This window comes from Colletotrichum tamarilloi (assembly GCF_030869305.1).
Source record: "Colletotrichum tamarilloi strain Tom-12 chromosome Unknown Scaffold_13.1, whole genome shotgun sequence".
In the NCBI taxonomy this organism is placed as follows: Eukaryota; Fungi; Ascomycota; class Sordariomycetes; order Glomerellales; family Glomerellaceae; genus Colletotrichum; species Colletotrichum tamarilloi.
This window is the reverse complement of record NW_026849396.1, coordinates 633,037-660,278: the sequence shown is the minus strand read 5'-3', so window position 1 is coordinate 660,278 and position 27,242 is coordinate 633,037. Positions and strand designations below refer to the sequence as shown.

At 53.6% G+C, this 27,242-nt stretch overlaps 10 protein-coding genes across 10 annotated transcripts; 5 read left to right on the top strand and 5 right to left on the bottom strand.

The window, feature by feature from the left end:
• Positions 1–112: 112 nt before the first annotated feature.
• CTAM01_05330 (ATP dependent DNA ligase domain-containing protein) lies at positions 113–3,562 on the top strand (the record flags this gene model as incomplete). Its single annotated transcript, XM_060521360.1, has 5 exons — positions 113–451; positions 553–1,169; positions 1,223–1,316; positions 1,367–1,449; positions 1,609–3,562. 5 exons carry the CDS (start codon positions 113–115, stop codon positions 3,560–3,562), a joined length of 3,087 nt encoding a protein of 1,028 aa, XP_060384166.1.
• A 170-nt stretch (positions 3,563–3,732) lies between these two features.
• CTAM01_05329 (2OG-Fe(II)oxygenase superfamily protein) lies at positions 3,733–5,013 on the bottom strand (the record flags this gene model as incomplete). Its single annotated transcript, XM_060521359.1, has 5 exons — positions 3,733–4,329; positions 4,394–4,544; positions 4,599–4,615; positions 4,671–4,784; positions 4,846–5,013. 5 exons carry the CDS (start codon positions 5,011–5,013, stop codon positions 3,733–3,735), a joined length of 1,047 nt encoding a protein of 348 aa, XP_060384165.1.
• Positions 5,014–6,803: 1,790 nt separating this feature from the next.
• CTAM01_05328 (uncharacterized protein) lies at positions 6,804–7,409 on the bottom strand (the record flags this gene model as incomplete). The annotated part of the gene is made up of 1 exon (XM_060521358.1): positions 6,804–7,409. The coding sequence occupies one exon, from the start codon at positions 7,407–7,409 to the stop codon at positions 6,804–6,806; it is 606 nt and encodes a 201-aa protein (XP_060384164.1).
• Positions 7,410–7,427: 18 nt separating this feature from the next.
• CTAM01_05327 (XPG domain-containing protein) lies at positions 7,428–9,843 on the top strand (the record flags this gene model as incomplete). Its single annotated transcript, XM_060521357.1, has 5 exons — positions 7,428–7,471; positions 7,528–7,862; positions 7,915–8,012; positions 8,064–9,508; positions 9,561–9,843. The coding sequence occupies 5 exons, from the start codon at positions 7,428–7,430 to the stop codon at positions 9,841–9,843; spliced, it is 2,205 nt and encodes a 734-aa protein (XP_060384163.1).
• Positions 9,844–10,560: 717 nt separating this feature from the next.
• Positions 10,561–13,168, bottom strand: CTAM01_05326 (uncharacterized protein; the record flags this gene model as incomplete). Its single annotated transcript, XM_060521356.1, has 5 exons — positions 10,561–10,672; positions 10,898–12,093; positions 12,144–12,296; positions 12,349–12,638; positions 12,691–13,168. 5 exons carry the CDS (start codon positions 13,166–13,168, stop codon positions 10,561–10,563), a joined length of 2,229 nt encoding a protein of 742 aa, XP_060384162.1.
• A 372-nt stretch (positions 13,169–13,540) lies between these two features.
• On the top strand, positions 13,541–15,206 carry CTAM01_05325 (TruB family pseudouridylate synthase; the record flags this gene model as incomplete). Its single annotated transcript, XM_060521355.1, has 2 exons — positions 13,541–13,601; positions 13,699–15,206. The coding sequence occupies 2 exons, from the start codon at positions 13,541–13,543 to the stop codon at positions 15,204–15,206; spliced, it is 1,569 nt and encodes a 522-aa protein (XP_060384161.1).
• A 695-nt stretch (positions 15,207–15,901) lies between these two features.
• Positions 15,902–16,690, bottom strand: CTAM01_05324 (ribosomal protein L32; the record flags this gene model as incomplete). Its single annotated transcript, XM_060521354.1, has 1 exon — positions 15,902–16,690. The coding sequence occupies one exon, from the start codon at positions 16,688–16,690 to the stop codon at positions 15,902–15,904; it is 789 nt and encodes a 262-aa protein (XP_060384160.1).
• Positions 16,691–18,595: 1,905 nt separating this feature from the next.
• Positions 18,596–19,295, bottom strand: CTAM01_05323 (exosome component EXOSC1/CSL4; the record flags this gene model as incomplete). The annotated part of the gene is made up of 2 exons (XM_060521353.1): positions 18,596–18,766; positions 18,831–19,295. 2 exons carry the CDS (start codon positions 19,293–19,295, stop codon positions 18,596–18,598), a joined length of 636 nt encoding a protein of 211 aa, XP_060384159.1.
• A 630-nt stretch (positions 19,296–19,925) lies between these two features.
• On the top strand, positions 19,926–20,651 carry CTAM01_05322 (C-8 sterol isomerase; the record flags this gene model as incomplete). The annotated part of the gene is made up of 2 exons (XM_060521352.1): positions 19,926–20,214; positions 20,287–20,651. 2 exons carry the CDS (start codon positions 19,926–19,928, stop codon positions 20,649–20,651), a joined length of 654 nt encoding a protein of 217 aa, XP_060384158.1.
• Positions 20,652–22,556: 1,905 nt separating this feature from the next.
• Positions 22,557–24,659, top strand: CTAM01_05321 (POT family protein; the record flags this gene model as incomplete). Its single annotated transcript, XM_060521351.1, has 5 exons — positions 22,557–22,809; positions 22,912–23,221; positions 23,276–23,785; positions 23,836–23,903; positions 23,968–24,659. The coding sequence occupies 5 exons, from the start codon at positions 22,557–22,559 to the stop codon at positions 24,657–24,659; spliced, it is 1,833 nt and encodes a 610-aa protein (XP_060384157.1).
• Positions 24,660–27,242: the final 2,583 nt, after the last annotated feature.

Genomic DNA, 27,242 nt, shown 5'->3' with positions numbered 1-27,242 from the left:
GACGCTTTCTCTCGGAAGAACAACTCGATCGATTCATCTACAATATCTCAAGTAACTCTCTGACGACTGAAACCACCCTTCGCGGCCATGCTAGACCTACGAAGCCGTCACGATGCCTCTTCCCTTTGTTCTCGTCTGCGATCTCCTGGAGCAGGCTCACAAACAGTGTAAAACCGGCGATAAAAATCTAAAGCAACGTGTATCCAGCTGGTTCACGCTGCACCGCCAACATATCGACGACCCGGGAACAGATGCCTCTGCTCTGCTCTCTACTCTCCTCCCGGATAAGCGCACCGATCGTGTATACTGCATCCAGGCCGACACGCTGGCCAACATCGTTGGTCGCACTTTTGGTCTCGGAACGTCACGTCTCCAAGAATTGCGTCGATACAAAGAGGCCGGTCGCGGCGAGGATCTGGCTGACTGTGTTGAGAGAATCTTCAAGGAAACGGTGAGTTATTAGCCGCGTTACAGATTGGGACTGAGGAGCTTTTCCCAGCTCATGAGTGAGGAAGTAATAAGACGATCTGCCCATGCTGACATCACTGTTAGCCTCCTCCTATCTGCTTCGGAAAAGATGCTGTAACTGTTGAAGAAATAGATTCAACCCTCAACAACCTCGCTGCCTTGTGTAGGTTCAGCTCGCCCGTTGTTCGGGCCTCGCAGCCCTATTCCAGCAGCAACAATCGGCAAGAACTCCTCGGTCACTTATACCTTCGCTTACAGGCGCGAGAGGCCAAATGGCTCACCCGCCTGATACTGAAGAACTTCCAGCCAGTCATGCTGGATCCTTGCCATCTCTATCATTGTTACGACCCCCTACTACCCACGATACTCAGAGTTCAGGACAATTTTGATGCGGCCTTGTCTCTCCTCAGAAAGCTGGGGAAAGAGCCCTCGTTCCGTAATGCCACGGGAAATCAGAAGTGGAGAGATCTAATACAACACCTGACGCCCGTCTTGGGCACCAAGGTTGGAAGACCGTTCTGGCTGAAAGGGAGGAGCATAAAACACTGCATGAAGCTTATCCAAGGCCGCATGAGTTGTGAGAAGAAAATAGACGGCGAATACTGCCAGATTCACATAGATTTGAGCAAGGGGTTCAAATGTATCCAAATCTTCTCCAAGAGTGGCAAGGACAGCACCAAAGACCGCGCTGTGTTACACGGGTGAGTCTTCAACATCACTTTACCACACATTTGCCATTTACTGATGAGAGCAGAGCTATACGCGACTCTCTCAACATTGGGAGAACGAGCTGCAAGCTCTCCAAGGGATGTATCCTTGAGGGCGAGCTCGTCGTCTACAGTGACTTGGTATGCTCCATCGCATCAGCACAATGTCCGAAAACTGACAAGATGAATAGGAGAAGAAGATTCTGCCGTTCCATAAGATACGAAAATACGTTACGAGGTCAGGTAGCTATCTCAACACGGAAGCGGATTCGCAGTAAGTCAACCTTTCCGGGAACATCAGCCCACACCCCATCATTAAGCCATCTCTTTCCTTGCCTGTAATGCTTCTCTCTCCTCTTTTCGCTCGGCGCGTCTAGCTAGCGGGAGCTTTGTCCGCCTAACCAACATGACGGATCCCAGCTAATGTTTCTAGGCGCTACGACCATGAACACTTGATGATTATCTACTTCGACGTTTTACTCATCGATGGGGAATCTCTGCTGGGTGCCAGCCAGAATGAGAGGTTCGAGCGACTGACGAAGTTGATCAACCGCCGAGAGGGTCATGCCGACCTTGTGGAGCGCCAAGTCATTGATCTCAATGATAGACTGGGAGTGCATTATCTCCGACGAGCCTTTGCTGAGTCCATCACTGCCCGGGAGGAGGGCCTGGTGCTGAAGCCAGACGACCCCTATTTCGACTTCAGCGAGAGTCGCCGCTCCTTTGCTGGTTGCCCCGTCAAGCTGAAGAAAGAGTACATCGGAGGTTTTGGTGATGTGGGCGACTTTGCTGTGGTTGCAGCGCGTTACGATGCAGACAAGGCAAAGTGCTACGGCATTCCCAACCTCAAGTGGACACACTTCTACCTCGGTTGCCTCGAGAATAAGGAGGATGTAGAGAGGTGCCAGGCACGGCCTGTGTTCACAGTGGTTCACCAGGTGGAACTCAACGAGATCCTCCTCAAGACCGTCTCGATTTACGGAAACCCGATGCCAGTGTCTTTTGATGACAATGATGCCTTGATCCTTCATCTCGCACCAGGCATCGCTCAACAAAAGATGCACACCGTTGTCTTCACCGAACCGCTGGTCTTTGATGTCCGCTGTTTCTCATTTGATAAGGAGGGAAACACCAACTTCTGGCAGCCGAGGTTCCCTCAGGTGTCCAAGGTACACTTTGACCGATCCTTCATGGACACAATCTCTTTCTCTGAATTGCAGGCCGTGGCTGAAGAAGCAACCACCACTCCGGCCATGGAAGACAGTCAGGAAATGATGGACTGGATTGCTAAACTGGAAAGAGCGGACCCTCGTGGTGTTCCCGTTGATGCTATCAGCCAGTCCACAACGGGCTCTCTCATGACGCCATCTCGCACTTCTTCCGTACGGCCTTCAACCTCGCCAGCGCCGAACTTTTCCGTAAGCCCTGCCAAGCCTCTCCAGCGGTTACCGGCATTGGTAGAAGCCCCAGAGCCAACTCTCATCACTCCTCCAACCTCATCAGCCAAGGCAGCAGAAATGGACTTCATCGCTGAAGACAAGACTGCCAGCGAAGCAGCAAATTCGCCGAGGGCCAGCAAAAGAGGTCCAGAGAGGGAAGACGCTACTCCGCAGAAACGACCGAGGGTTTCTTCCGAATCTGGCACCGCCGGGCGAGAGCTGCCTCCGCCAACCCGTCGACCGCTCGGGGATATCAGTGCCAATCAGATGTCTCTCTCTCCTCAGGCGTCCCAAACACGGCCAGCGACAGCAAAGCACATCGTGGTGGACCAGACAGCGTCTAGTTCAGCCATTGCTGCTTTACATGAGCCGGGCAAAGCGATGGAAGGATCTGTCGCAGAAATACCTCAGCCGCATCGTCAGAGCGTGCCAGGACCTTCGTCTACACGAGCGAAGCCCAAGTGCCAACACGCAGGCGACAATTGTCTCTTTGCAGATACGACGGTCTTACTCGCGCCCTGCATCGCCCAACAACCCTGGGTCACCGAAAATCTTCTCCCTCTTCACGGTATCCACGAATGGACCGCGGATCCGCAAGACTGGATAGCATCCTCCGTCATAACCGCATCAACATCATCATCATCAGCAGCAGCAGCAGCATCCCTTTCATCGACACCCGCATCTACCTCGGCCACGAACCGCCCCAGAAGAAAACGACCCCGAAAAATCTGCTTCGTCGAACACAACCGCAGGGAAGCAACAAAGACCTTGTTGAGATGTCTGAACGATAATCCGGTTTACACGCCGAATGGCAGGCGCGAGTACGTTGAGGTGTACGACTGGCGCCTTTTGGAGGACGTCACGGCGTTGGAAAAGGCGCTCAAGGGGTTAAAGCCGTCCAAGGAGCAGCCGGATCTCAAGCGGAAGTGGTGGGTTGGATTGGCTTAGCAGAGTGTCCTTTTGTTTTTGTTTTTCTCCGGATGTTGACTTTGGGAATGGGGATGATTATGTCTGTACTTTGCATAGCGTGGCCAGGGATACTACACGTCACGGCGTTCGTGGTCGTTTCACGAATGCATACAACCATTGAGAATTTCGGCTTGTCCAATTGTTACAACTCATGCCTTGGTCTCCTCCTCCTTGTACAGTCCCTTATAACTCTCCCTCAGCCTCATGAACAAATGATCATCAGCAGTCATGACCTTGCGCTCCGCGTAGGGATTCGCGTTCGGCGTCCCCTCGGGCGCGACAAACTCCTTCACCCTATCGCTCGGCACGGGATCCAACGCCACGGAGCCCACGGGGTGACAGAAGAAGGCCATGGAGTACCTCGGCCCGGTGTCCGTCTCGCCCTCGGCGCCCTCCCCGCCAAACACGACGCGGTGGACGGTGCTCCGGAACAGGCCGTTGGTCCAGTAGCTGAGGAGGTCGCCGATGTTGATGAGGATGGGAGGCAAGGGGTCGGCTTCGGTGCCGGGCGGCGTGACGGGGACGGGGGCCCAGGTGTTCTCGCGGGTGAGGATCTCGAGCCCCGCCTGGCCGCGGAGGCGGAAGAGAAGGGTGACGGAGCCGTAGTCGGAGTGGGCTCCGGCGCGGACGTCGTCTGGGTTGGAGGAGGTGGCTGAGGTGGGCGGATAGTAGAGCATGCGGAGGATTGTGCCCGAGTCGCCCTTTGAGCGGAGGTGGGCGGACGAGAAGAAGTCTGTGGGGTTGACCTGATGACAAGTTTAGTGAACTGCTCGTGGAGGGTAGCTGGAGGAAAGAGCGAGGAGAAAATACATCGAGGCCAATGCCGAGAAGCTCGAGGAGTTCCAGGCAGAGGGTATGGCACTGATCTCTGAACGAGTTCAGGAAGGGCTCATCTGATTGAATGATGGGAGGCAGAGGTTGCTGGGCCTTGCCATCCTTGAACTCGCCAAAGTTGAAGGCCCTGAATGGTGTGTAAGTCAAAATGTAGAGATGCTCAAAGACCCTTTGACCTTACTCCTTGTAATCACCAACCTATGAAAAAGTCAACATCTGCATATTCCCTAGATTTGGGTAGGATCAGCCATACCTTTTGGTTCTTGGGGTCGAGAGTCTCAGAGTGCATACCAGACCAGCCGCGGTTGTTCTTCTGGATGGTGCAGGCGGCCTTCTCCTCGACCGGTGCCTTGAATAACTTTTTGGACTGTTTACTGTTGTCATTTGAATTGCTCTGGAAAGAGGTTCCATTTCAAGTTGGGCCATACCAGATCAAATGCCGACTCTTGGTCGCTTAGCGCAATGTACTTGCCCGTGTTGCGGATATAAATGAAGCCATGTTCGACGGCGGCATCGACAAGTTGGCGCGCAATGGCGGTCCTGTCGACACCCTCCGCAGCAATGTCAATAATTGGAATATTAGCCTTTGGCGCCATGGTGTATTTGTCTCCGTCTATTTGTGAATTCACGGTGCGGTAGGTCAGACAAAGTACTACGAAAGGGAGGTGGCCGGAGCTGACTTATTAGAATGGAGGGTTGGAGGGGCGAGATTCAACCGAAGTCGCGCGAAGTGGGATGCGATAAGCGATAAGACTGGGATAATGGAGGGGCGGACGGGACCGCTTGGGACCGGGGCAACGACTTGGGTAATGACTATTACGAAGCGTTTGATAGCGACCGAAGGGCGGAGAGGGCCGAGGTAGCGGGATATCCGTGGTCAGATTTGGTATCACGAGAGGTTGACGGGTCCTGAGGTGTCGTGTTGCACTCGTCGGATGTGTAACCTGTCTACTGAGGGGGACAGTGGATGTTCGGGTATTGGAATGGAGAAGGTAATATTCAAGTAGCGAAGCTCAAACTTGACAAGAGCTTGTCAGCTAGCAAACGTTCCCCAACGCCACGGAATCCAACGGTCAGACTAGGCCGACAGAGCGAATAGCATGTAGTCCAAGCTTACAATAGATGAAGTGAACAGAGCCCGTCTACTCGGAGTGTTGATGTTGGTATTGCTCTGCTTGAAGGAACCTCCGCATGCACCAGGGCCAGGTTGTCAATTGAGCAGGGTTCAGGCCGTATAATCGCACTTGCGCCATCGTGTGCTCTTGGTAGATTGCTAGTAGGCTTGGCCACGTGCTTTCGGATGAAGAACAGACAGACGGAGGCTGATACAAACAATTCCTATCATCTAGTCCTTGGATATTCCGTATGAATAGGTAGCCAGCTGCGGGAGGTGAATAAATACTAGTGACCAGTTGTGAAGGCTCAAATTGGGCAACTCCATAGTCGCATGGTAGGGGCCGGGTATGCGAAGATGATGGAAGTACGCGACGGCAAATCCCATGGCAGCTGTAACCTGAAAGCTTGCTGTGCTCCCGAGAAATGTCATTTGAAGATGTTTGTCGGGGGGCAGACATGCAAGGGGCCGGCGAAGAAGAGGGATCAAGACATGGCTGCATCGCACATCCCTGACACAGAGGACAGGCGAATATAAAGAGCGGGGATCGGGGGGCAGCGGGGACGGGAACCGCTGCATGGTCGGTCAATTGATGCTGCCTGTGGCTTGAGCGATGGCTCGTGTTGGCGGGAACTTGGACCGACACCGTGCTGCTGGTAGGAGATGCTTGCTTGACATCGTACCTATAATCGTGAGGTGGTGGGCGCATTTCTCTTGAGGCTTAGGTTGTCAAATTAATTAAGAGAACCTCTGTATATGCATAGTGCAGCCGATGATTGTTGTTGCACTACCATATCTTATGTAACCCTAAGGTAGATAGGTAAGATGCAAAATGGACACAGGCGTCTAAATATGTAACCGGAAGGAAAGGCAATGCGTTGTAGGCGTAGACAGAAGGGAAACTAGCACCTTCAAACTGGAAACATCGTGGGAGGAAATCACCTCAGGGAGACAGACAGTCGTGGAAGCAGCAAGCCACATGCACCGCCACAAACACCACCCACATCTTTTTCCCTTCCATAGGTTCCTTCCACCTCTCACACACGCTAACCCTACAACTTCCCTAGCGCCTCGAAACCCAAGGGTTGCCAACTTGCTCCCCCTGTACAGCGGTGCGGTACCTCGCACCTGCGTTCCTGAACCCCCAAACTTTCCAATTACCTCCCCTCCGCCAGCGCCAGCGTTCTTTTCCAAAAGCTCCCCTCTTCTTTTGAGACACGCTTGTCAGTGTCATTGGCCCTGCAGACGGCCGTTCCCTTTTTCATGACAAGCTCAGCCATTCCTTTGCAAGTTATTCCGACTTCTTCTACAAAGCGCCCAGTCTCTTTGCTTCCGCTCCCCTGAGTGGTCTCGCGACCCAAGCTCCACCCGCTTCCCACCTCCAAACGGCTTGTTGTCAACTCGAGCTGACGAGCTCCTCGCCGTTGCGCAAGGCCCGACAAGATGCCTTGTGAGTCTTCCTCCTCTCTCTCGCCTCTCCGAAATCCCAACCCCGCGATGCGCTGGTCCTCTGCTCTGCTCTCCGATCTCTTTCTTCCCGATCCTCGCCTCGCCGTCACATGTCTTCAAGGCTACCTGCGTCATACCCGCTTCCTGCGCCCCAAAACATCCGATTCCGCCGTACCTGCCTGGAAGCTCTACACACCCACATACGTCGTAGCTTCGCCTGTCGAGAAGCATCAAGACTCTGCCTGAGCATTGGCATCGAACCTTCCGAGCTACACCCGTCAAAAAGAAGGCTATTTCGGCTTTCTGGGAACAGCACACCTCACCACACCAGGAAGGAACGGCGGGCAGGACGATTCCGGCCGGGCACATCAGCCTCTTCTCACTCCTGCGCTTCACAACCGCCGGGCTACGCTCTGCGATTTGTACCATGAGATTTACTGACTCGATATGACAGGTCTTGTGGAGGACGCTTGGATCAATGGCCAGGCAACGTAAGTCGAACAGGGTTTCAACGTTGAGATTCCTTTTAACTAAATCATTTGGGCAGGAGTCACGATGTCTCCGAGCTCGAAGACTGCGCGATAGCCATTGACGCGACATACTACCTCCAACTCTTCCTCGACACCCCTCCTTTCCACGAACCTCTCCTGCCCGCTCTGGGTGGCATGACTGGCATTGAGCACCATCTCCGAGCTGATATCGACCAATGGAAGGCACACAAGATCGTGCCGTTCTTCATCTTTGATGGACAGTCGGTGACCGGCCAAGAGGAGGTCGCCGTTCAGCGAGGCCGAACTGCCAACCAGAAGACGGACGAAGCTTGGAAGCTATACTTCAACAGCCACGCACAGGAAGCTGTCGACGCGTTTGGTGCCAACAGCGGTACGCATCATCGCTGTGATGCCGATGGGCCACACTGACCATGAGACTGCAGGCGCTTTTCGCATCCAGAACCTCTACCCCTTGCTCAAGTCTATCCTGAAGGACAACGACCTGCACTTCCTTGTCCCCCCCTATAATGCCTCCGCTCAGGTAGGTTCGAGCTTGAATAGGACGAGACTTTCGATGCTGACGAGCTATTAGCTCGCCCACTTCGACATGATCGATTCAGACCAATGCGCCGCTGTCATGGGCTCGCAGGAGCTGATCCTGTATCCGATCAAGGACACCCTGATTCGAACGATAGATTGGGAGGCAAAGACCGTCACATCGTTATCCAAAAAGAATCTTGTGCGGTCACTGAACATCAGCGAAGGCATGTTGAGCGACGCTCTGCTCATGACCGGAACCTCCTTCCTACCACCCTTCCCACCACTCCTGGACACTTCACTCAACCCACGCCAGCCTTTCACGATAAACGATGCTGTCAACCTCTTAAGAGCGTCGGAAAAATCTGTTCAATCAGCCTGCAGCTCCTACGGCGACATTCTGAAGTCAAAGGACCCCAAGTGGCTGGACAAGTACAGACAAGCCAAGATGGCCGTCAACCACTTCATCTATATATCCGAAGAAGGCGAGATCAAAGTCAACGACTTTGACCACATCACAAGTGATAATCACGAATACCTTGGTCTTCAGCTTCCCGGAGAATTGTTCCACTATCTCAATACTGGTCTAATTGGCTCTCGCGTCCTCGACTATATAACACATAGTCGAATCGTCGTCACGCCTACGCTGGATGGAGTTGCCTCAGAACAGTATAGAAAACTGGTTACTAGCCAACTTGTTCCTCTCAAGGAGCAGAGCATCGCGCTTCTGATACCGAGACTTCACCGTGGTCTCCAGCACAACGCCATCACCATGAAGGTTTGGTTCGACGACAACTTCTCGTATAAAATCAATAAGTCTCTTCAGCCATCACCATCTCAGCGTGCCGCCACATGGGACGTGAAGGAAAGCTCCTTCAAGACTGTCGCCGAAGGCGTCGATGAACCCCCTGGATCCATCGCTTTCGAGATTTTGGCACTCCTGTTCGATGATTTCGTCAAAGGCACCTTCCCCAAAGAGAAGAAGCGTATTGGAGGCATTGATTCTGTTCAGAATATCACGGCGGTCGCCATCTGGAGATTCCTCCATCTCCGCGGCTACGTCGATGATTCGCACACATTGACGAACTGGGGTAACGCCGTTGCCAGCGCAATCTGGGCGATGAAGGATTCGCTCAAGGACTTGCAGGTACCTGAAGGTCTCAACATATTTGAGGCGATCCTGAATGCGTTCGAGCTCATCAGGCACGATGTGCTCAATTCAGGCCATCGACACGAAGAGCTTAATGGAGCGCCAATGAACGGTACTGACGAAGAGAAGGCGAGCATCCTTCTCATCAGCAGATGTGCCTCCCTATTGAAACTTCGACACGAGTCTAATGGATACACCGGGCCGCTCAACAAGAACCTTCTCCTCTTCCGGTCACTTTCGACTGCTGTGCGTGAGGCGGATCGCGACCTCGTTGAGGCAATTGTGGCGTCCATGTTCCTATACGCACAGTCAAAGAGAGATCGCAACGACTACCTGCAAATCAGCCAGACGTAAGTGTCTTTGTTTGACCTCAATCATTTCAGCCACTAATCGGTCTCACAGTTTGCCCTTCCTCCACAACCCTGACATCGCTCTGGGAATTGCGGTCAAGACACTCATGGACGAGCTTCCCGTCGGTGATATCGAGCTGCGACAAGCCAAAATCGAGGAGTTCCCCATTAGCTTCTTCCCCTACGCTACCAACTTCAAGGAGGATATTCAACTTGCATTTGCCTTTTTCGACGCCATCCACAAGGGCGTACAGACGCTCGACAAGGAGGTTCCGGCGGCTGACAAGGCGGTATGGTCAACAGCGAGCAAGTACCTGGACCAGAGGCGGTTTTAGGGCTGAAGATGTCTGGCCTTGGAGCGTGGCGTTGGCGAACCAAAAGCAGACGAAGGACTGGACAGCATAAGAGACGCCGAGCTGCGACCCCACGAGAGCACTATGCGCTCCCGGGGTGGAATATGAGACATTTGTCAGTCCGTGTATAGCCTCGGGGGTTTGGAGCGTGCGGCAGGGCTCGAAGCTGGATCCAGACAAAGATCAAGTTTGCATTACAATTTTCATAAAGCCGTAGGTTAGCTGTCCTATATCAGATGAATGGAAGCAGACTTTACCTATAAGTCAGTAGTGGCCGAGGTATATCAATGGCGTACTCTTGGCCGATGACGCGGGTGACTTTGGGTGGGTGTTGAGCTAACACTGGGAGACTCTGTTTCTCACATTCTCTTGCTTATTTCGATGGTACACAGGAGCATTCGTATGCCAAGACGGAGAGCTGTTTTGGGTATTAAGGCATTTGATTCCTACAAAAGTGACTTGAAAGCCAGCCGCTCAAAGCCAAAACCTTGGGCTGATAATAATGCACGTCATCGTCATGAGCCAATCCGTGTGATCTCTCTAACCAACGCCATCAGCTTATGCCGTGCTGAAAATGCCTGCTGAATCTCCCCTAAACGCCAAGTCCATGCAAATAAACCAATTGTGTTTCTGTCCTCGAACCTTGTCTCGCCGTAAGCAACCCCTGACTACGTCGAAGCATCGCTAGCAATTGCCCATTCAAGTGAGCAACCGTCTTTTGATGGGCTGAGGCACGACCGTCTCATTGATCTCCAACTCTTCCGTCGCTTGGATCTTGTGGCCCATTTGGCGGATCTTCTCGAGCAGGTGACTAGGACAGTTGTTAGCAAAACTCATCTCAAAGGGCAGCTGAACCAGCTGCAAGGTCGCCCTACGTGCCTGAAAAAACATCGCTCTCGTTTGTGTCGTCTACATTAGATTCGACCTGCCACGAGGACCATTTTCTGGATTTGTGTCCCAAAAAGGAGAAACTTCTAGTGGCTCGTCTGAAACACAAGCATATCTAAATTCAGGAGAGGAGAGTGGGGAGGCATACTCTATGGGGAGATGGTTCTTGTCACCCTCCGTCACTGCCAAGTTGATGCGCTGGACCTGGTTCTCGTCTTCGTGGTAGTGTTCGTTCTGCATGTGCTCGTTGATTCTTATACGTCCGTCTTCTGATTCTGGATTTCGTTCGACAAACCCGCAGTCGTCCTCGTCACAGACCCAAGTGCCATTAGGTCCTTTAGGTATTGTTGTTGGAATGTTCTCTGCTCGCACAACGACCTTTAATGCGGTGGGCGATTCTGCAGAATCGACACTGGAATCGTCATCTTCAGAGCTGCTGCCATCATTCATGACTTCATCCTCGTCAGAAGCGTCACCGGCATGGAACCTCTTTGCGACCTGTCGGGAGACACTTTCTGGGGTCTCGTCCCCGGAGTCAAAGCGTCGCTTACCACTGGTGCCCGCAAGCCGAAGGCCTGACATCTTTCCAGCCGGTCTACCGACACGTCTTGGAGGAGGAGTTGCAACATCCGTGCTCCCGCGGGCCTCTTCAGGAAGTGATGGCCAACGATTCCGTGGATTTGATACTTCCTTTGCCTTCCGCCGTGTTAAAGCCTCAGGAATTTGCTCAAGCTGAATGTGCTCAAGAGAGAAGCGAGGACCTTGTGCAGATTCCTCGAGCGTTTTCCAGAAACCAGACCCTCTCCACTCATCCTGATCCAGGCGTTCAACCAGCTCTTTTGCATAGTACTTGAGAATGTCTGCCGCTCCCAGGTAGGCTTTGACCTTGTACTTGTAATACAATTTTGATGACACTTTGGAGAACGCTGCTTTACTCAACGGCTCAGCTTCGGGTTTGATGTCGTCGATGGCTTCTAGGAGGGCATCCACGTTGGATCGGTCGTGGACAGTTCTGACAAGTTCAGTTTGGTTTGGAACCTCTGGGGTCTCGTCCACTGCCATGGCTTCCTCCAAAGGCTCGGGGGCGGGGGGCGACTGCGTCTTGGTCTTGCCCCTTGATCTGGACCTCATGTCCCTTGCAGAGACAGCAAAGTCGTGCGAATCGGTCTGGCTGTCGTCGGCAGGTGTACCCCTTTGCTTTCGTTTCGACAACGCCTTCTGCGCGGACGGCTCGTCCGAAACAGTCGGCGTCACCACAGCTTCGGTCTTCTCTGGTATCGATGGACCAGGCTTAACACCCGCTAGTTTCTTCTTCCTGAGCTCAAGGACTTTCTTATGAATGTCCTAAAATGATTAGTTGGGTCTCCAGCTAAGCTCGGTGGAGCTACACATACTGAGTGTCGCTCTGTCATCCACTTGAAAAAGAGCGTCGGCGTCCATTCGAATTCTGGCTCTTCATAGAAATGGGATATGAGGAAAGATGCATGATCGTCGCAGCGCTGTTCCACCTCCTCAAGAGTAGCACCATCACCCATGGCTACTGCATACTATCACTCGCGTCAGCATAGATCGCCGGATTCTTCTCAGCGTCAGGCTCACCTTGAACAACAACGTCCCAATGGTCATTGCTACACCCTTCTTCTTGGGGCCCTTCTTGTTCGTATTGGCTGCAGCGTGCTCCTCGATGATGTCTAGAATCGTGTAGTAGATCGAAACTCCTTCGATTGTGTGGTCGAATATCGCCTTGTAGGCGGCTGATGGTGGTCGAATTTCGTACCATCCCGCCGCGCCCCCAGCCCATGCGCCATAGCCATTGTCGCTAACGCCGATAGCGTAACGAGTGCATTCGTGGGTTTCGATCAAGGCTGATTTCGTAGAAGGTTTTACGGCTGCGTGATGTAAGCGATTGGAGGCGATGGGTATTCATGGATCAAGCCAGACCTCTTGCCGTCTGCGGTCCGTCGATGACGACGCGGCCTCGAACAGTGAATGGGCCCTGGGTATTGACGGTAAAGAGCTCAACGGGATTGCCCTTCTTGTCGCAGACGATGGCATCCTCAAGAACAAATGTCTGTAGCATGTCTCCCTCCACAGGATCGTATCTCTTGAGAATGCTAAGTTCTTTAGCATAGGCCCGTCTGTCGGGTTCGACGGTGCCAGTCGTCGAATCCGACGTTCGTCGCCGCCGTCCAGCCATTGTCCTGTTCAAAGCTGCAATCGTTCGAGGTAGTGAGGGTGGGGATTCTCGGTGCACGAGGCGTAAATGTGTGCCAGGCGCAAGTTCATCGGGCTTAGGATGCGTTTCCCAGTGGGGAGAAGAATGAGATGTTGCGGGGTGATAGTGCAAGTTGCGCCGGGCCACAACGACGATGTGTGGGTAGGTGGGAAGGGAGCACGCGAACGCGGTTCTCAAATCCATTAAAGAAAGCTGGAGCGCGCGGAACGTTGTGCCTGCGTACCGTGTAAAGTACAGTTACTGATGCGGGGCAGGCGACCACCACTTCCTCCCCCCCACTGAAGCTGGGAAGAAAGGTAGCAGGACTCGTCGCTGGTACAGGGGACTTGCTAGTCCACGGGTCCAGCAGACAGGGGCTCTGTCATTCCTGGACCAATAGATAAGCCGATAGGAATCACTGGAACGTCCCTTCCTAAAAAAATTTCCCAGAACTGCATGCAGAGAAGCGCAAGATCCACGGAAAGCGCAAAAGCTAAAGAGAAGGTCGCACCTACCCCCACCGGCCGCATTGTTTCTTTCTCTCTTTTTCCCCCCAAGATCCTTAACATCGGGCGAATGAGAATTACGCCCAATCTCTGGAAGATGGCGAAAGACACCGTGTACGAAGGCGTCTTCGGTAAGCGATGCCTCCTTGGTTCCCATTGTTGCTCTTTGGGCGTCTCCAGGCGTGTGATGCGATTCGACAAACGCTGACCGTGGTATCTCCAACCCAGCCATCAACAAGCCATACGGCATGAGCTCTGCGCAGGTGATCCGCGATTGCCAGCAACAGATGAACCCCTCAGCCATGTTCAAGCCTTTGATCGAGAGAGACCTTGCCGCCAAGATGCAGGAGTCCAAGCAAGAGTGGAAGCGCCGCCGAGCCGTTAAGAAAGACTCCCGCGTAAAGATGGGCCACGGAGGCACACTCGACCCATTGGCGACCGGCGTGCTCATTCTGGGTGTCGGATCGGGTACCAAGTCACTCGGCTCCTTCCTCGACTGCACCAAGACCTACGAGACGGTGGTACTATTCGGCGCAAGCACAGACACCTACGACCGCGTCGGTAGAATTTTGAGCAGACGGCCGTACGATGAGATCACAAAAGAAAAGGTCGAGAAGGCGATAGACAGCTTCAGGGGCAAGTTCGAGCAGATCCCGCCTCTGTACTCGGCACTGAAGATGGAGGGAAAGCCGCTGTACGAGTACGCTCGTGAGGGCAAGGCTATCCCTAGAGAAATCGTGGGACGCGATGTCGAAGTATCCGAGCTCGAATTGGTCGAGTGGTACGAGCCCGGAACGCACAACTACAGATGGCCTACCGAAGAGGCTGAGACGGCCGAGAAGAACCTCGCTGAGCAGGTCTGGCGAGTGGAGAAGCAACAGGGCTCCGGCCGCCGGCTCACTCCCGAGGAGGAGAAGGAAGAAGAGAAAGCCCTCTCTGAGCACGAGACTGTTAAGAAGAAGTTTGAGGAGCGCCAGGACGGTCTTATCCGCGACAAGCCTGCCAAGAAGCAGAAGCCGCCCAAGAACCCGGCCCTGATGTCTGGCGCTTTGGGACAGCTCCCCGGTGGCAAGGGCTCCAACCTCATCCCGCCACCTCCATCTGCGGATGAGCCCTTCCCTTGGACCGACAAGGGCCCGCCCGCTGCTAGGATCCGCATGAAGGTCACGTCTGGCTTCTATGTTCGCAGCTTCTGCCATGATCTGGGTGCCAAGGTCGACTCTGCGGGCATGATGGCCGAGCTTGAGCGATCCCGACAGGGCGACTTCGAGGTCCGCACTGATAGCTGCTTAGAGTACGATGACGTTCTCAAGGGAGAGGAGGTCTGGGGACCCAAGGTCGCCAAGGCATTGTCTGAATGGACCGAGAAGTACCCCAACGGAGCACCGCAGTCGCAACGCGAGCGACAGAATGCCCAAGGTCAGCAGAAGCAGCAGCAGAACCACGGCCGCAAGGATGACAGGAAGCGCAAGTGGGAGAACAAGAGCTTCGAGAAGAACGACAACGCGTCCAAGAAGAGGAGAAACTCCAGCTCGGGAGACGAGGCGCCCGCCGCCAAGGTGGTCAAGTCGGAGCAGGCTAGCGATGTCAAGGAGTCTTCGCCCAAGAAGTCTCCCAAGGCATCACCTAAGGCGTCACCCAAGGCGTCACCCAAAGGTTCTCCCAAAACTTCTCCCAAGGCGAAGTCAGCTAACAAAAAGAAGTTTGATGACGTATGGGAAGGCATTCAAGACTAAAGCTTGAGCATCGCATAAGGTAGACGAGACACAACGTACACAGAGACACAAGGGCTTCTTCGTGATGAGAACATTTTAGTTTGTGAGGCTACGGCCTAGGAAAAGGGCACGGCGTACGGAGGCTTCATTTAGCATGACCCAGAAAAGCATTGCAGATCGAGGGGTGACCCGACGGTTGGACACTTCATTTCGATTTGCCCATTTGCCCGTATAAATAAGAAGGTGACGAAGTTCATCAGTTAAAACAGCTCAATCATGTCGTTTGAATTGTGTTCTCCGGACCCGAAGGCCGTGTAGCCTCATGTGCAATCTCTCTCCGGTATTCCCATTGTGTATTCGTCGATACGTACTATACTAGAGGTATAATAATCGATTTGCTTCCTTTCCTGCCGTCAGTTGAAAACAGGACTTTTGCCCAGAAGCTTGAGATGGTTATACCCCTAATCCTGAAGTGCCGCGCTACCTACAACTGTAGCTCACAGGTTCGATTATTGTGGGCGGGCTTCGGTGTTGCTTCGTCCTCCTCCGTAGGACTTTATCCCAGGCCATGATGATTCGTTAAGTTTACCCAGTATTTCCCGCCCAATATGCAATTCGTGTCGTATCGTCATTAAAAAGTCCCGCGGATATCGCACCGCTAGGCATCGTACATTCCTACTCCATCATGATTCCCAAAGTCCAGGAGGCTCTTCCCGTCACGGCTGCGAAGCCCTCTTCTGCTCCGCCGCCTCCCTCACACTCTCGTCCCTGGCATTCATCTCCCCCAACAGCGACCTCACCCTCTCGATCCGGCCCACGGCGCCCTCGAGCCGATCCAACCGCCTCAGCTTGTCCTTATCCCGCTTCTCCAGCGTCTCGACCCTCTCCTCGAGCTTTGCCCGCGCCCGCCGCTCCGTCGCGACCATCTCGTTGGCCTGCTCGAAGAGACTGACGCTCAGCTCCTCCACCTCCTGGCTCGTCGTGCTCAGCCTGCTCTCCGCAGCCATCCTCATCTTCTGCTCCCTTCCCAGCGCCTCCCGCAGATCCTCCGTCGATGCGGGACCGTCAGGCGGCGGTGACGGCGTGCGGAGGTTCGGCGAGGACTTCATGCCCCGCGGGCTGAGAAGCTGTGACAACCTATTTGCGCCGCCGCTCAAAAAACTGGTGCGGGTGGGCGAAGGACTGGGAGCGAGAGGCAGCGCGGGGGCGAGACCGGGAGAGGCGGCGGGGGAGGAGGTTCGGTGGGAGGCGGCAATGCGCAGACGTGTGAGCTCGTCTTCGTAGTCGGCCCAACGGTCGACGGCGGCGGCGGCCTTTTGGTTGAGGAGGCGGACCTGGGCTTCGAGGTCGGCGATGCGGGACTGAGCTTCGAGGAGGGCGGGGGGCGCTTCGAGGACGACACCGCAGGAGGGGCATGAATGTTGCTCTGAGCGGTCGGTTGAGAGGGAGAGGGTTGGCGGTGTTAGCGGCGGGTGCGCGGCGGTCATTGTCATTGTCGCGCTCATGGCTTTAGCGGAGGGGATTAGGTGTATTTTTCGTTTCAAACGCTCTTCTCGGTTGTGCGGTGAAGATGAAGCTGGGAGGTTGTTCGTAATCCTCGGTGCAGTTCCGTGGGAAGTTCGATTTCTAGATACGCAATCGACTTGGACGTTTGAAGTGGCGGGGGATATAGATCAAGCTTCTTTTTAGGTTGTGCTCGAGGCGTTGCAAAGTCCCCGCGTGAGGAAAGGAAAAGCCACTTTAGCGCGGCGGGGGGGCTAGAGAGTTTGAAAGGTGTGACGTCGAGGTGCCAAAGGTTCGTCAGGAGGGGGGATGAAATGCGAGTGGTGGGTGGCCGCGCACGATCATATGTCGGGCTACTATATCTGGGAAAAATAGAGTGTTCGCACAGGGTGGTTTGGAACTCTTATTCGTAGCAGCGCGGCGCTTTGGGGAGGCAGAAAAAGTCAAGGTGTAGTTGGCTCTTGTCGCAGGTTCGGTGAGGTGTATCCGTTCGTAGTCGAATGGGGAATATTGAATATCGATAAGTCCACCAAGAGGAAAAAGCAAAGAGAAGGGAAGAAGAGACAATTGAAGGGTATGGGTTCGCAAAAGTAATCAAAGATGGCAGAGAGAGAACCCCATCTGCCTGAAATCCCGCCCACATGCCACCTTAGCCACCAGACTTACGTGACACCACACACCTGCCCTTTTCTTTCTATGCCGTTTCCCTCCACGAATAAATTGACGACGCGAACGGTAACTGCGCCTCCTTGCTTTCGTGGGAATTCGGGGGTGATAACAATGATTGGGGAGGAACGGTGGACCGGGGTCCTTCAGTGTCCCAAACGGGCGGGTCCTAACAAAACGGCGTCGGGCGATTGGGTGAAGAAACCCAATTTGGGCTCTACCTAGGTACTCCATACGGGGGCCGACACTGCTCCACCCCATTTTCTGTTCTAGCACGCTCCTTGCGGTTGAAAGCCTCATCAACCGAGATGGCAGGGAGAGACGGGAACGGTTGTACGACTGTTGCTTGGGCCTTAATTTGCTGCCATTTCTTTTACATTCTCTTTTATTTGCGGGCCGCAACCGTTTTGATTAAACAAAGTCATGTTTCTTCCTCTTGGTCCAAATTGACTGGTTGTTTAAATTAATGCCAATTGCGGAATGTCCGTTCATGTCCATGCCCCGACGGGAACGGAACGGCAGGTTACACTTGGGAATTTGGTGACATCTTAATCATGTAGGTGTCATGATTGACGACTATAGAGTGTAGACGACCATTTTCTGGCGATTCCTCCCCCTTCGCTCGTGCTTTGTCTCTGGCGCCCAATATCCGTTCCCTTTTGACAACTCTTGATCGTCCCCTTGCATGAATAACGCTCCCACATCGGACTGCCCATCAATCAGTCCTTTGACCTCGTCATGTCCCGTGCTGAGTCGTTGCAGTAAATCCGTACACAAAGGGCACCCTGCCGACCATGCAACCCCTCCAAACTGCGACTGCATCGTTGGTTGGCAGTGGAGCTCATGCTTTCATCTATCGTCAAAAATTCATGCACTGCCGCTGACGGCAGCTGTTGCTGATGCTGACGGTACCAGGAAGGATAGTAAAAGGCCGTAATTCTTGGTTTGCTGCGCTGATGCACCAGCCAAGTCGGCCCTCGGGTTCGGTCCAGAACTCTGAAACTGCCCCAAAAGTTCGCTGTCATGTCGTCATGCTGGCTCTCTCGTTTCGAAACGCCGTGAGATCACTTCCCTGCCGAGCGAGGAGGGGGTACGAACGGCCATCAGCCCTCAGCCTCGTTGGCGAGGCGGTGCAGAATACTCTGGAACCTCAAGCGTCTGAGCGTATCCAGCTGCAAAGCTCTCCGCAGCTTGACCTGCACATCGTGAAAGACAGGCAAGTAGATGAGAAAACGCGCCAATCAGTTTGGCTTGGCCACCTTGCGCGGCTCTCCGATGCCGGTCTCCGGGTCCTTGTACTCCTTCCAGCTGACCGGCACCATGTCGTTGCCAGCCTCGCTGGTGGCCATGATGACTCCCAGCTCATTAGCAGCGGTGGAGAGGTAGTAGTTGGCCTGGTCTCCCAGAGAAATCTGATATAGCAAGTCAGCTACCCATTACAAGTCACTTTTCAATGTCTTGCCAAAGGCCACTCACCACCTGCGCCCGCACCACGTCACCAGGCTTGAAGCTTTCATAGATCTTGACCTTGTCCTTCTCCGTCGCCCTCACGTCTTGAGAGCGAATGACACCCTGCCACTCCGTCTGCAGCACCGTGTCGCCAACCTGCTGGATCGTGACAATGGCCTGCTTCGGCATCAACCGCACGACGCGGCAGAGCACCATGTTGCCCACGTCGGGAAGCACCTCGCGCTTCTTGCTAGCGCCCTTGCGTGCCACGGAGATGGTCGCCAGCTCCTCGGGCGACAGCGGTGTGATGCGGTTGAGGCGCTTCGTGAGGCCGGCCTGGGCCTTGGCCGATGCTGTGACGGTCACATCGCCGAGCAGGGAGGCGACGACATTACCGTTGTAGACATGTGTTCCTGGGCCGGCGGCGAACCGCGTGGTAGGGCCGAGAACCTTGCCCGGCACGGCGGTCTGGGGAGTCTCAACCGTGGCCATGATGATGAGATATGGGGGTGGATGTATGACGTGTGAGAGATAGCTGTGGTTGGAGCCGTTTTCACACTTGAGTTTGTGTGTATGTGACCGCTGAGAAGTGAGGTGTCTGGCGTGAGCTGGCCCCAGTCGCGAATTTTCCTTTCGGCTCCGTATGTGAGGCTGGAGTATCAAAGTCCGTCCCGTCTGCTCGGTGGTTGAGATTGCACTTGTCAGAAACCCGAAAGTCCGATTTTTTTCTCAGTGAATTGCCCAGTCGACGGCCCCGCCATCCCGGATAGCTGCAGCTAAACAACAAAAACCCATGGCCAGCCCCACCATCAAAGCTCCGTCAGGCCACTGGCAACTTGAGCTTCCGGGGGCGGTGGCGCATGGCAGAAAGGGCAAAATGCAGGGTCCTGCCAATCTCTCAACCAAAAACAATAAGCGATGCGACAACGGGTACTGCAGCTCAACGAAGCCCTTCTTAAACCCATCTCGCCGGTGCTCCCGTCGCCAAACACCTTTCCCGTGTGCGCCCTCTCCGTTCTCCTCCACTGTACACAAGTCCGTCAATTGGACCACCACATTCCTTCCCCTTTCTTTGCACTTTGGTAACCCAAGTCTTACTCCAGACTTTTCGCGCAAATCACAATGCCGTCTCTCGGGCGCCTGTTTACACTGGCGCTGTGGATCGGTCTCCTGACCCCCATCTACATGTTCCTCGAGAAGAACTTGGAAAAGTTCTACATCTTTGATCACGAGCACCTGCACGACCTCTCCAAGCGCGCCATCGCCACCCATGGAAACGACACGCGCTCCGTCGTCAACTACATTGTGACCGAGCTCAACGGCCTGCACCCCACCAACGTCAACCTCGACGAGGAATGGGTCTTTAACAACGCCGGTGGTGCCATGGGCGCTATGTACATCATTCACGCCAGTGAGTCTCCTCATTTCCATTTCTCAATCTTCCAAAGATGATGGAAGGCAGTTTACTAATAAATCCCACCAGGCATCACCGAGTACCTCATCGTCTTCGGCACCGCCATCGGAACCGAGGGCCACTCCGGCCGTCACACCGCCGACGACTACTTCAACATCCTCTACGGCACCCAGCTCGCCTACGTCCCCGGCAAGTACGAGCCCGAAGTCTACCCCCAGGGCACCGTCCACCACCTCCACCGCGGCGACGTCAAGCAGTACAAGATGGACGAGGGCTGCTTCGCGCTCGAGTACGCCCGCGGCTGGATCCCGCCCATGCTCTTCTTTGGCTTCGCCGACGGCCTGTCCAGCACCCTCGACTTCCCCACACTGTGGACGACGACCCGTATCACCGGTCGCGAGATGATTTCCAACCTGCTCAAGGGCAAGTTCTAGAAAGCAGACAACGTCTAGGTATGGGGAGGGCTTTTTTGAAGGTCTCAGTCATGGGCGTAAAGTAGGATGGTTCAAGAGATGGAAATCTTTGGGCCTAGTGATGGAGCGCGTATAGAGTGATTTGTTACGCTGCTCTCTTCTTGCATATCCCATTCGGCCGTTCCAAACGTTCATATAGACATTTAATAATACCGAGCAGCAAGGCCGCTTCTTTCATCAAGATAACTCCATCTCCTCGTTCAAAAAGAATTGCCGCTACCTTTGCATCCATATGCGCCGTCGGTTGAGACACTTTGTTTGCAAGTGAGAGACATGCATCAAATGCGCGAACCAATGAATATCATTCTCCTGCGCAACTCTGAGGATGAATCTGCGGGTGAGATATCCTTGTTATGCTGGCCAAACAGACGGAGCCTGAGACCAAGAATTTTCCGAGCAACGTCTCCGAACTTTTCTCATCCACCCGGACATTCCGATATCTGCCCCCTGAGCCATCCGCATCAGAGAAGCGCCAATCCGCCAATGTAACGCGACTCCACATATACGGCCCCCCTTCTGCCGAGCCGGAGTTAGCGCCGGCGCCGGCCCATAGTGGAGCCGCCCGGAAAACGTCAATGATGACCTCTTCTTCTTTTGAACAGCGAAACGTTGACCAGAGGGCGTGAGATTGTCGCCTGACGACACGCTTCAAATCTTTGCCATTTCTCGTATGCTACATTCTTTTCCTGACTCGGAACGACATGCGCCACGTATCGTCACTTCACCTGGACGTCCGACGGCCACGTTTCCCGCTGAGGGGCCGGCAGTAACTCGGGGCACTGCGCAATCGCTGGCTCTTTAGATTCTCTACTGCGATTAGAGCTCGGGCTATGAAGCTGAAGGCCCTGCCGCCGGCCGTAATCGAAACGCGATGGAGGAAGGACACGCCGTGTCTAAGTTTCTGGGCAACTCTCCCTTTACTGGTGGTGAGAATGTGTGAGGTGAATCAGATTATAAACCATCCCGCCCGATGGGTATTCGTATGGTCGCGACTTCACACCGTCTCACGTACTATGAGCCAACGAGTACGCATGTGAGTTGTACAACATGCAGAGCGGGCATTGTAGCAGGCCGGCACAGAACAGTCATCACGTAGTTGTCGTCGACGAAGCATCGGCACTTGGAATGGCCCGGTTTGGCCACACCCGACCATTCGGGCGATTGACGCGTCCATTTAATCGGTTGCCAACTCGGAGGTCACTAGACTTGACACCTAAAGATTTTTCTTTTCTCGAATCTTCAAGTGTCAAGTCTAATCGACCGTACAGCTAAAGCATGTTTCAGGGATTGGTCGGTTGAATGATTCGCAGCCGAAGCCAACGATAATCACATACAAATATCAATATCAATCGGCTTGTTTATTAGGACAACTAGAATACTATTCTGTCTTGATACATTTCCTACAATAGATTTGCAAAGGAGAAGACGCGCGAAGGTTCAACATCCGCCAATCTGGTTTCCATCTCGTCTGTACTTCTCTTACACTTGCCCCCTGAGCTCAGGCCTGCTCGCCCCAAGTCCGCTGCCGCTCCGTGTAGTGTTTCCTTCCCCCTCCCCCACGATCTGCTACGAGCCCGTCCGTTCTTTCTTGGTTTTATCATGGCCTGAGTATCCCTGCTTGTTCGCCTTCTACCTTATCATGAGCCAATCCTTGCCCTTCTTTCCCCAAGATAGCGAGTGTCTCTTCCCGTCTTCACCCCTGTGTCCTTCACGGCTTCTTTAATCGTGTTTCACATATCGGACCGGAAGAGCCAAGACCATAAATGCAGAAGGCCACCCAACGTCTTCTTATCTCTCCGTACGACCACTCTCGTGTGACGATCACAGCTTCAATATCTGATTTGACATCAGAGAAACCAAAACACGATGCCAGCTGGGGATACGATTGAACAGTCCCTCTCTGAGTCTCAGCTTAGAGAGGGTTCATACGACATGAAGTATTACGAAGACGTATCTCTCGACGAGAAGAGGGGTATCCAGCCGCGGCCAGACGCGCCGACCGACGAAGAGTTGCAGACTCTGAGGAGAGTTTCGGACCACATTCCCTTCAAGCTCTTCACCATCGCCTTTGTCGAGCTGTGCGAGCGCTTCTCGTACTATGGCTCCGTTATTGTCGTGAGTAGACACGAGTCCTCTGCTTTACAGAATAAACTGACGTTGAAAGTGTATGTTTTGCGAATAAGTGAAGTCATAACGGTCGAGTAATACTGACCGATCCCAGTCACCAACTTCATCCAACAACCTCTCCCAGCGGGCTCGACGACCGGCGCCGCCCCCAATGGTCAACCCGGTGCGCTTGGGATGGGCCAGCAGGCGTCGACCGGCATCACGACCTTTAACCAATTCTGGCAGTACTTCATGCCCTTGTTCGGTGCCTGGGTCGCCGACAAGTACTGGGGGCGGTACAAGACCATCTGCATCTCCATCGCCGTTGATCTCGTAGGCCACTTGATTCTCATCACCGCCGCTATCCCACCCGTCGTCACCAAGCCAGCCGGGAACTCGCTATCGGCACTACTCGTAGGCATGATGTAAGTGGTATTCTGGTTGCCGGTCCGGACCACCATCAAGCTGACTCTAGCTAGAACGATCGGTTTTGCCACAGGAGGTTTCAAACCCAACGTCAGTCCCTTGATCGCGGAGCAGCTCGAGATCGATCACTTGACCGTAAGGACGCTCACGACGGGAGAGAAGGTGATTGTCGACCCTGCCATCACCATCAACAGGGTCTACAACTGGTTTTACATGTTCATCAATATTGGCGCTCTGGTCGGCCAGATCTCAATGGTGTACGCCGAGAAGTACGTCGGTTTCTGGCTGAGCTTTACGCTGCCGACGTGCATGCTGGCGCTGTGCCCCCTGGTCATGTGGTGGGGAAAGGGTAGATATCGCGATCAGCCCCCGACGGGCTCGGTTTTGGGACCGGCTCTGCGGACGTTTCTCTTTGCTCAGAAGGGTAGATGGTCGATTAACCCAGTCAAGACTTGGAGGAACATGCATGACGGGACCTTCTGGGAGAGGGTCAAGCCTTCTAACTTCTCCGATGCGACTCGGCCAAAGTGGATGACCTTTGACGACGCCTGGGTCGAAGAGCTGTAAGTATTGCTTCGGCGCACTTGGATTGACTGGTTCCTAACTTCTGCAGGCGTCGTGGCTTCGCAGCTTGTGCCGTCTTTTCATGGTACCCCATCTACTGGCTCTCGTATAATCAATGTAAGCCTCAAATCTTGCCCGCCCTCCATTCGTAGGTTATCACCCTCATCTAACCCCTCACAAGTGAACAACAACCTAGTCTCTCAAGCCGCCACCATGCAGCTCAACGGCCTCCCCAATGATATCCTCTCCAATCTCGACCCCATAGCCCTCATTCTCTTCATCCCGCTCTGCGACCTAGTGCTCTATCCGACCCTTCGCAAGCTCAGGATCCCCTTCACGCCGATCAAGAAGATCGCTTTTGGCTTCTTCACCGGCGCCATGGCCATGGTCTGGGCCTGCGTGCTGCAGTACTATATCTACAAGCGCTCCGCCTGCGGCCAGTTCGCCTCGGGCACCCTACCCAACGGCGACCCCTGCCCTCCCGTTGACATTCTCGTCTGGGCCCAGACGGGCGCCTACGTGCTCATCGCCCTGTCCGAGATCTTTGCCAGTATCACCAGCCTCGAGTACGCTTTCAGCAAGGCGCCCAAAAACATGCGGTCCATGGTCCAGGCTGTGGCGCTCTTCATGTCGGCCATCTCCGCGGCGTTGGGACAGGCTTTCACGCCGTTGAGTACTGACCCATATCTGGTATGGAACTATGGCATCGTGGCCGTGCTGGCTGGCGTGGCGGGTGTGATCTTCTGGTTTCAGTTCAGGGATTTGGATAAGGAGGAGGATGCGATGAACGAGTTGCCCGAGGGTCGTATTGGGCAGGGTGTTGCTCCTGCTACTGAAATGTCACGGATGGATAACAGTGGGAAGAGGGACTGAGACTTGGAGTGTCCGACTATGAGTTCAAAAACTGCAACCAGAGTTAATGGCTTGGTTTTATTATATTCTTTTCGATCCTAGACTTTAGCGAAGATGAGTTTGAAAGGAAATCTTGCATCTATGTGTGAAACACCCGGCTTTGCTTGATGACATTTGGGCGACAAGGTCCCAAGAACGATTGTGGACTGGCGATCAAGACCCCTTACGCCTACAGCGACCATCAATCAGGTGACGAGATAAGCTGCCAGTCCCCTCTTATCGTCACTGTCTTTGTTACTACCTGTCTTACCGTGCTTCTTCGGGTACGTTTGTGAACGAATATCCTTAAAGATCTGAGTAGACACAGTACTTAGTACGAGAGATAAAGATGTAAGTACTTGGAAAATCACTAAGCCAATTTTACTTAGAGTAGTTATGTACTACAGCTAATAAGGATGCAATCAAGTGCGAAGTGCCCGGCTTCCAACCTCAACAACACTTGGCTGCTGCCGGACCTGGCGGGATGGCCCTGGTCGTGATATAAATACCGTGAAGACAAATGTCTTCTAGGTACTTGGTTTAATCCAAGAGTACATAAGCTGCGTGTAAGTGACTATTTCTGCTATTACCAAGGGAACGCGAGCGAGCCACCGGAGGGACTTGGCTTATCAGGGGTAATCTAAAGCTTGAGTCGAGCAAGCTGATAAGGATGCGAAATCTCTACCCACCCAGCCCTGTCTACCGTCAGCTCCTTTGCGCGCCTAAAAATATGCTCTCGGCTCCTCAACATAAGGAAAAACCAATCTACTGAGTCTTGTAGTACGACTTTGCGAGTTATTTTGTTGGCTAACGCGTACCAGAGGGTGCGAGTAGCCCACGCCCTGCTGGGTGTCGACGCCCTACGAGCTCAAGACGAAGGCCTGTAATCCATTCCTCATCCACCAAGCTTTGGAACGCAGCTTCTAGAGCCCTACGGGCTGAAATGGCAGGGTTTGGTATTGTGCTGGGTTGAAATGAGAGCCAGAACGTATTGCCGGGCGATGTGTGAGCGTGGAAGCACACAACAGCCGCCGTGACGGGCATCACTCTCCCATCAAACATTATTCTAGAGAGAATGAGAAAAAAAGGTCCACAGAGACCCTTTATGAAGGGTTTAGGTAAATAAAGGGCTCATTTGGGTTGTAAAAAGTGACTCTTATTAATTGTCTGGTAGGCGTCTCGAGTGAAATTGTGGTGAGATTCGATAAGAACTCATACGCCGCTTAGCTCTTCCTATGCAATATCGTCATCATTTGGCACTTTGAAAGGTCTCCTATCACGTACGGATACATCAGGGAAGCAAGAGCTTCATTTGTGAAGCTGACCGCACGCAACTTGCGCGCGCGTGTTTTGACAGCGATCGCAAGTCCAGGGACAGTTGAATACAGGTGCAATTTGGCTACCGTGCCATCTTTCTGCTGGGAAATCACATTCTATCCGTATATTTGGTGGTTCAGATTGACAGCCTGGGGCGAGTTTATGAAACAGAGGTGAAGAGGCTGAGTGGGCAGGTATTCTCTGGTCGTCCTAGGCCAATTCATAGAGGAAAGAAAACCTGCAGATGCCGGATGTTGGTAAGCAATGAATAGTAGAGTCTTAAAGATAGTTGTTATTGAAGAGAAATGGTTCACGATTGGGATTTCCTGGGTCAGGCGCCGGCTCAGCTGTCGATAGGTGACGGCGAAGAACGCATTGACTGAATGGTCTGACTTCAGTGAATCTACGGACATCTCACCCTGGAATCCTCATTGTGCATCTTCATGGTAGCAGAAAAGAGGACGCGTCTTTGCTGGGCCACGATAAGGAATTGCGGTCAGATCCCCGGATAAAGGGTATCGGGAAACGCAGCGCCGCGGTGGGCGTCACTTTGTGCCGTTGAGTGATCGGGAGCTAGGGACGGCCCTGGGGAACAGCTTACGCCGGTGAGATGATCGCTCGTGAGAGAGGAACGCCGAGATGGAAGCTATCTTTAGGCGACTCTGATGTATCTTGAAGTGTGTCCATATTGAGCCTATGAGCCCACACGGTTATCAAGGGTCTGCATCCGTAGCTTTGAGTCGCTGTCCGAGATTGACCAAGCTGAATCCTCATTGTGTCTTCCGATCATACATAACCAGCCGTTACAGTATGCAAACGATGGCGCACCCATTGGTAAGACGGGATGTCGCTTTCAGCCAAATCGTTGCTTGTAGAGGCAATACGGCTTGAAGGTAGCGAGCAGGGCCTCACCGAAGACTGAATGAATTTCCCCCTGCATAGCAGAGTCTTCCAGACATGAGCCTGATCTTTATTCCGCGCTTTAGGTTTTGGCTCAAGGTGACAACAAATACACTGCGCCGAGAAACAAGGAGAGGCGCTGAAGGTTCAGAATCTAGGCTACCAAGCCTTTTTTCCTCACTTCACATGGAAGTAATCTGTACTTGGAATTCCAGGCCAACAGAGAAAATGTGCTCCTCCGCGCGGCATACAACGAGACCCGTTGGGCCACCAAGCCCATCACGAAGAAAAGACGTAATGAGGCGTCATCAGGTTGCATATGGCCCCAGAACTTCCCGCCGAGAAGAG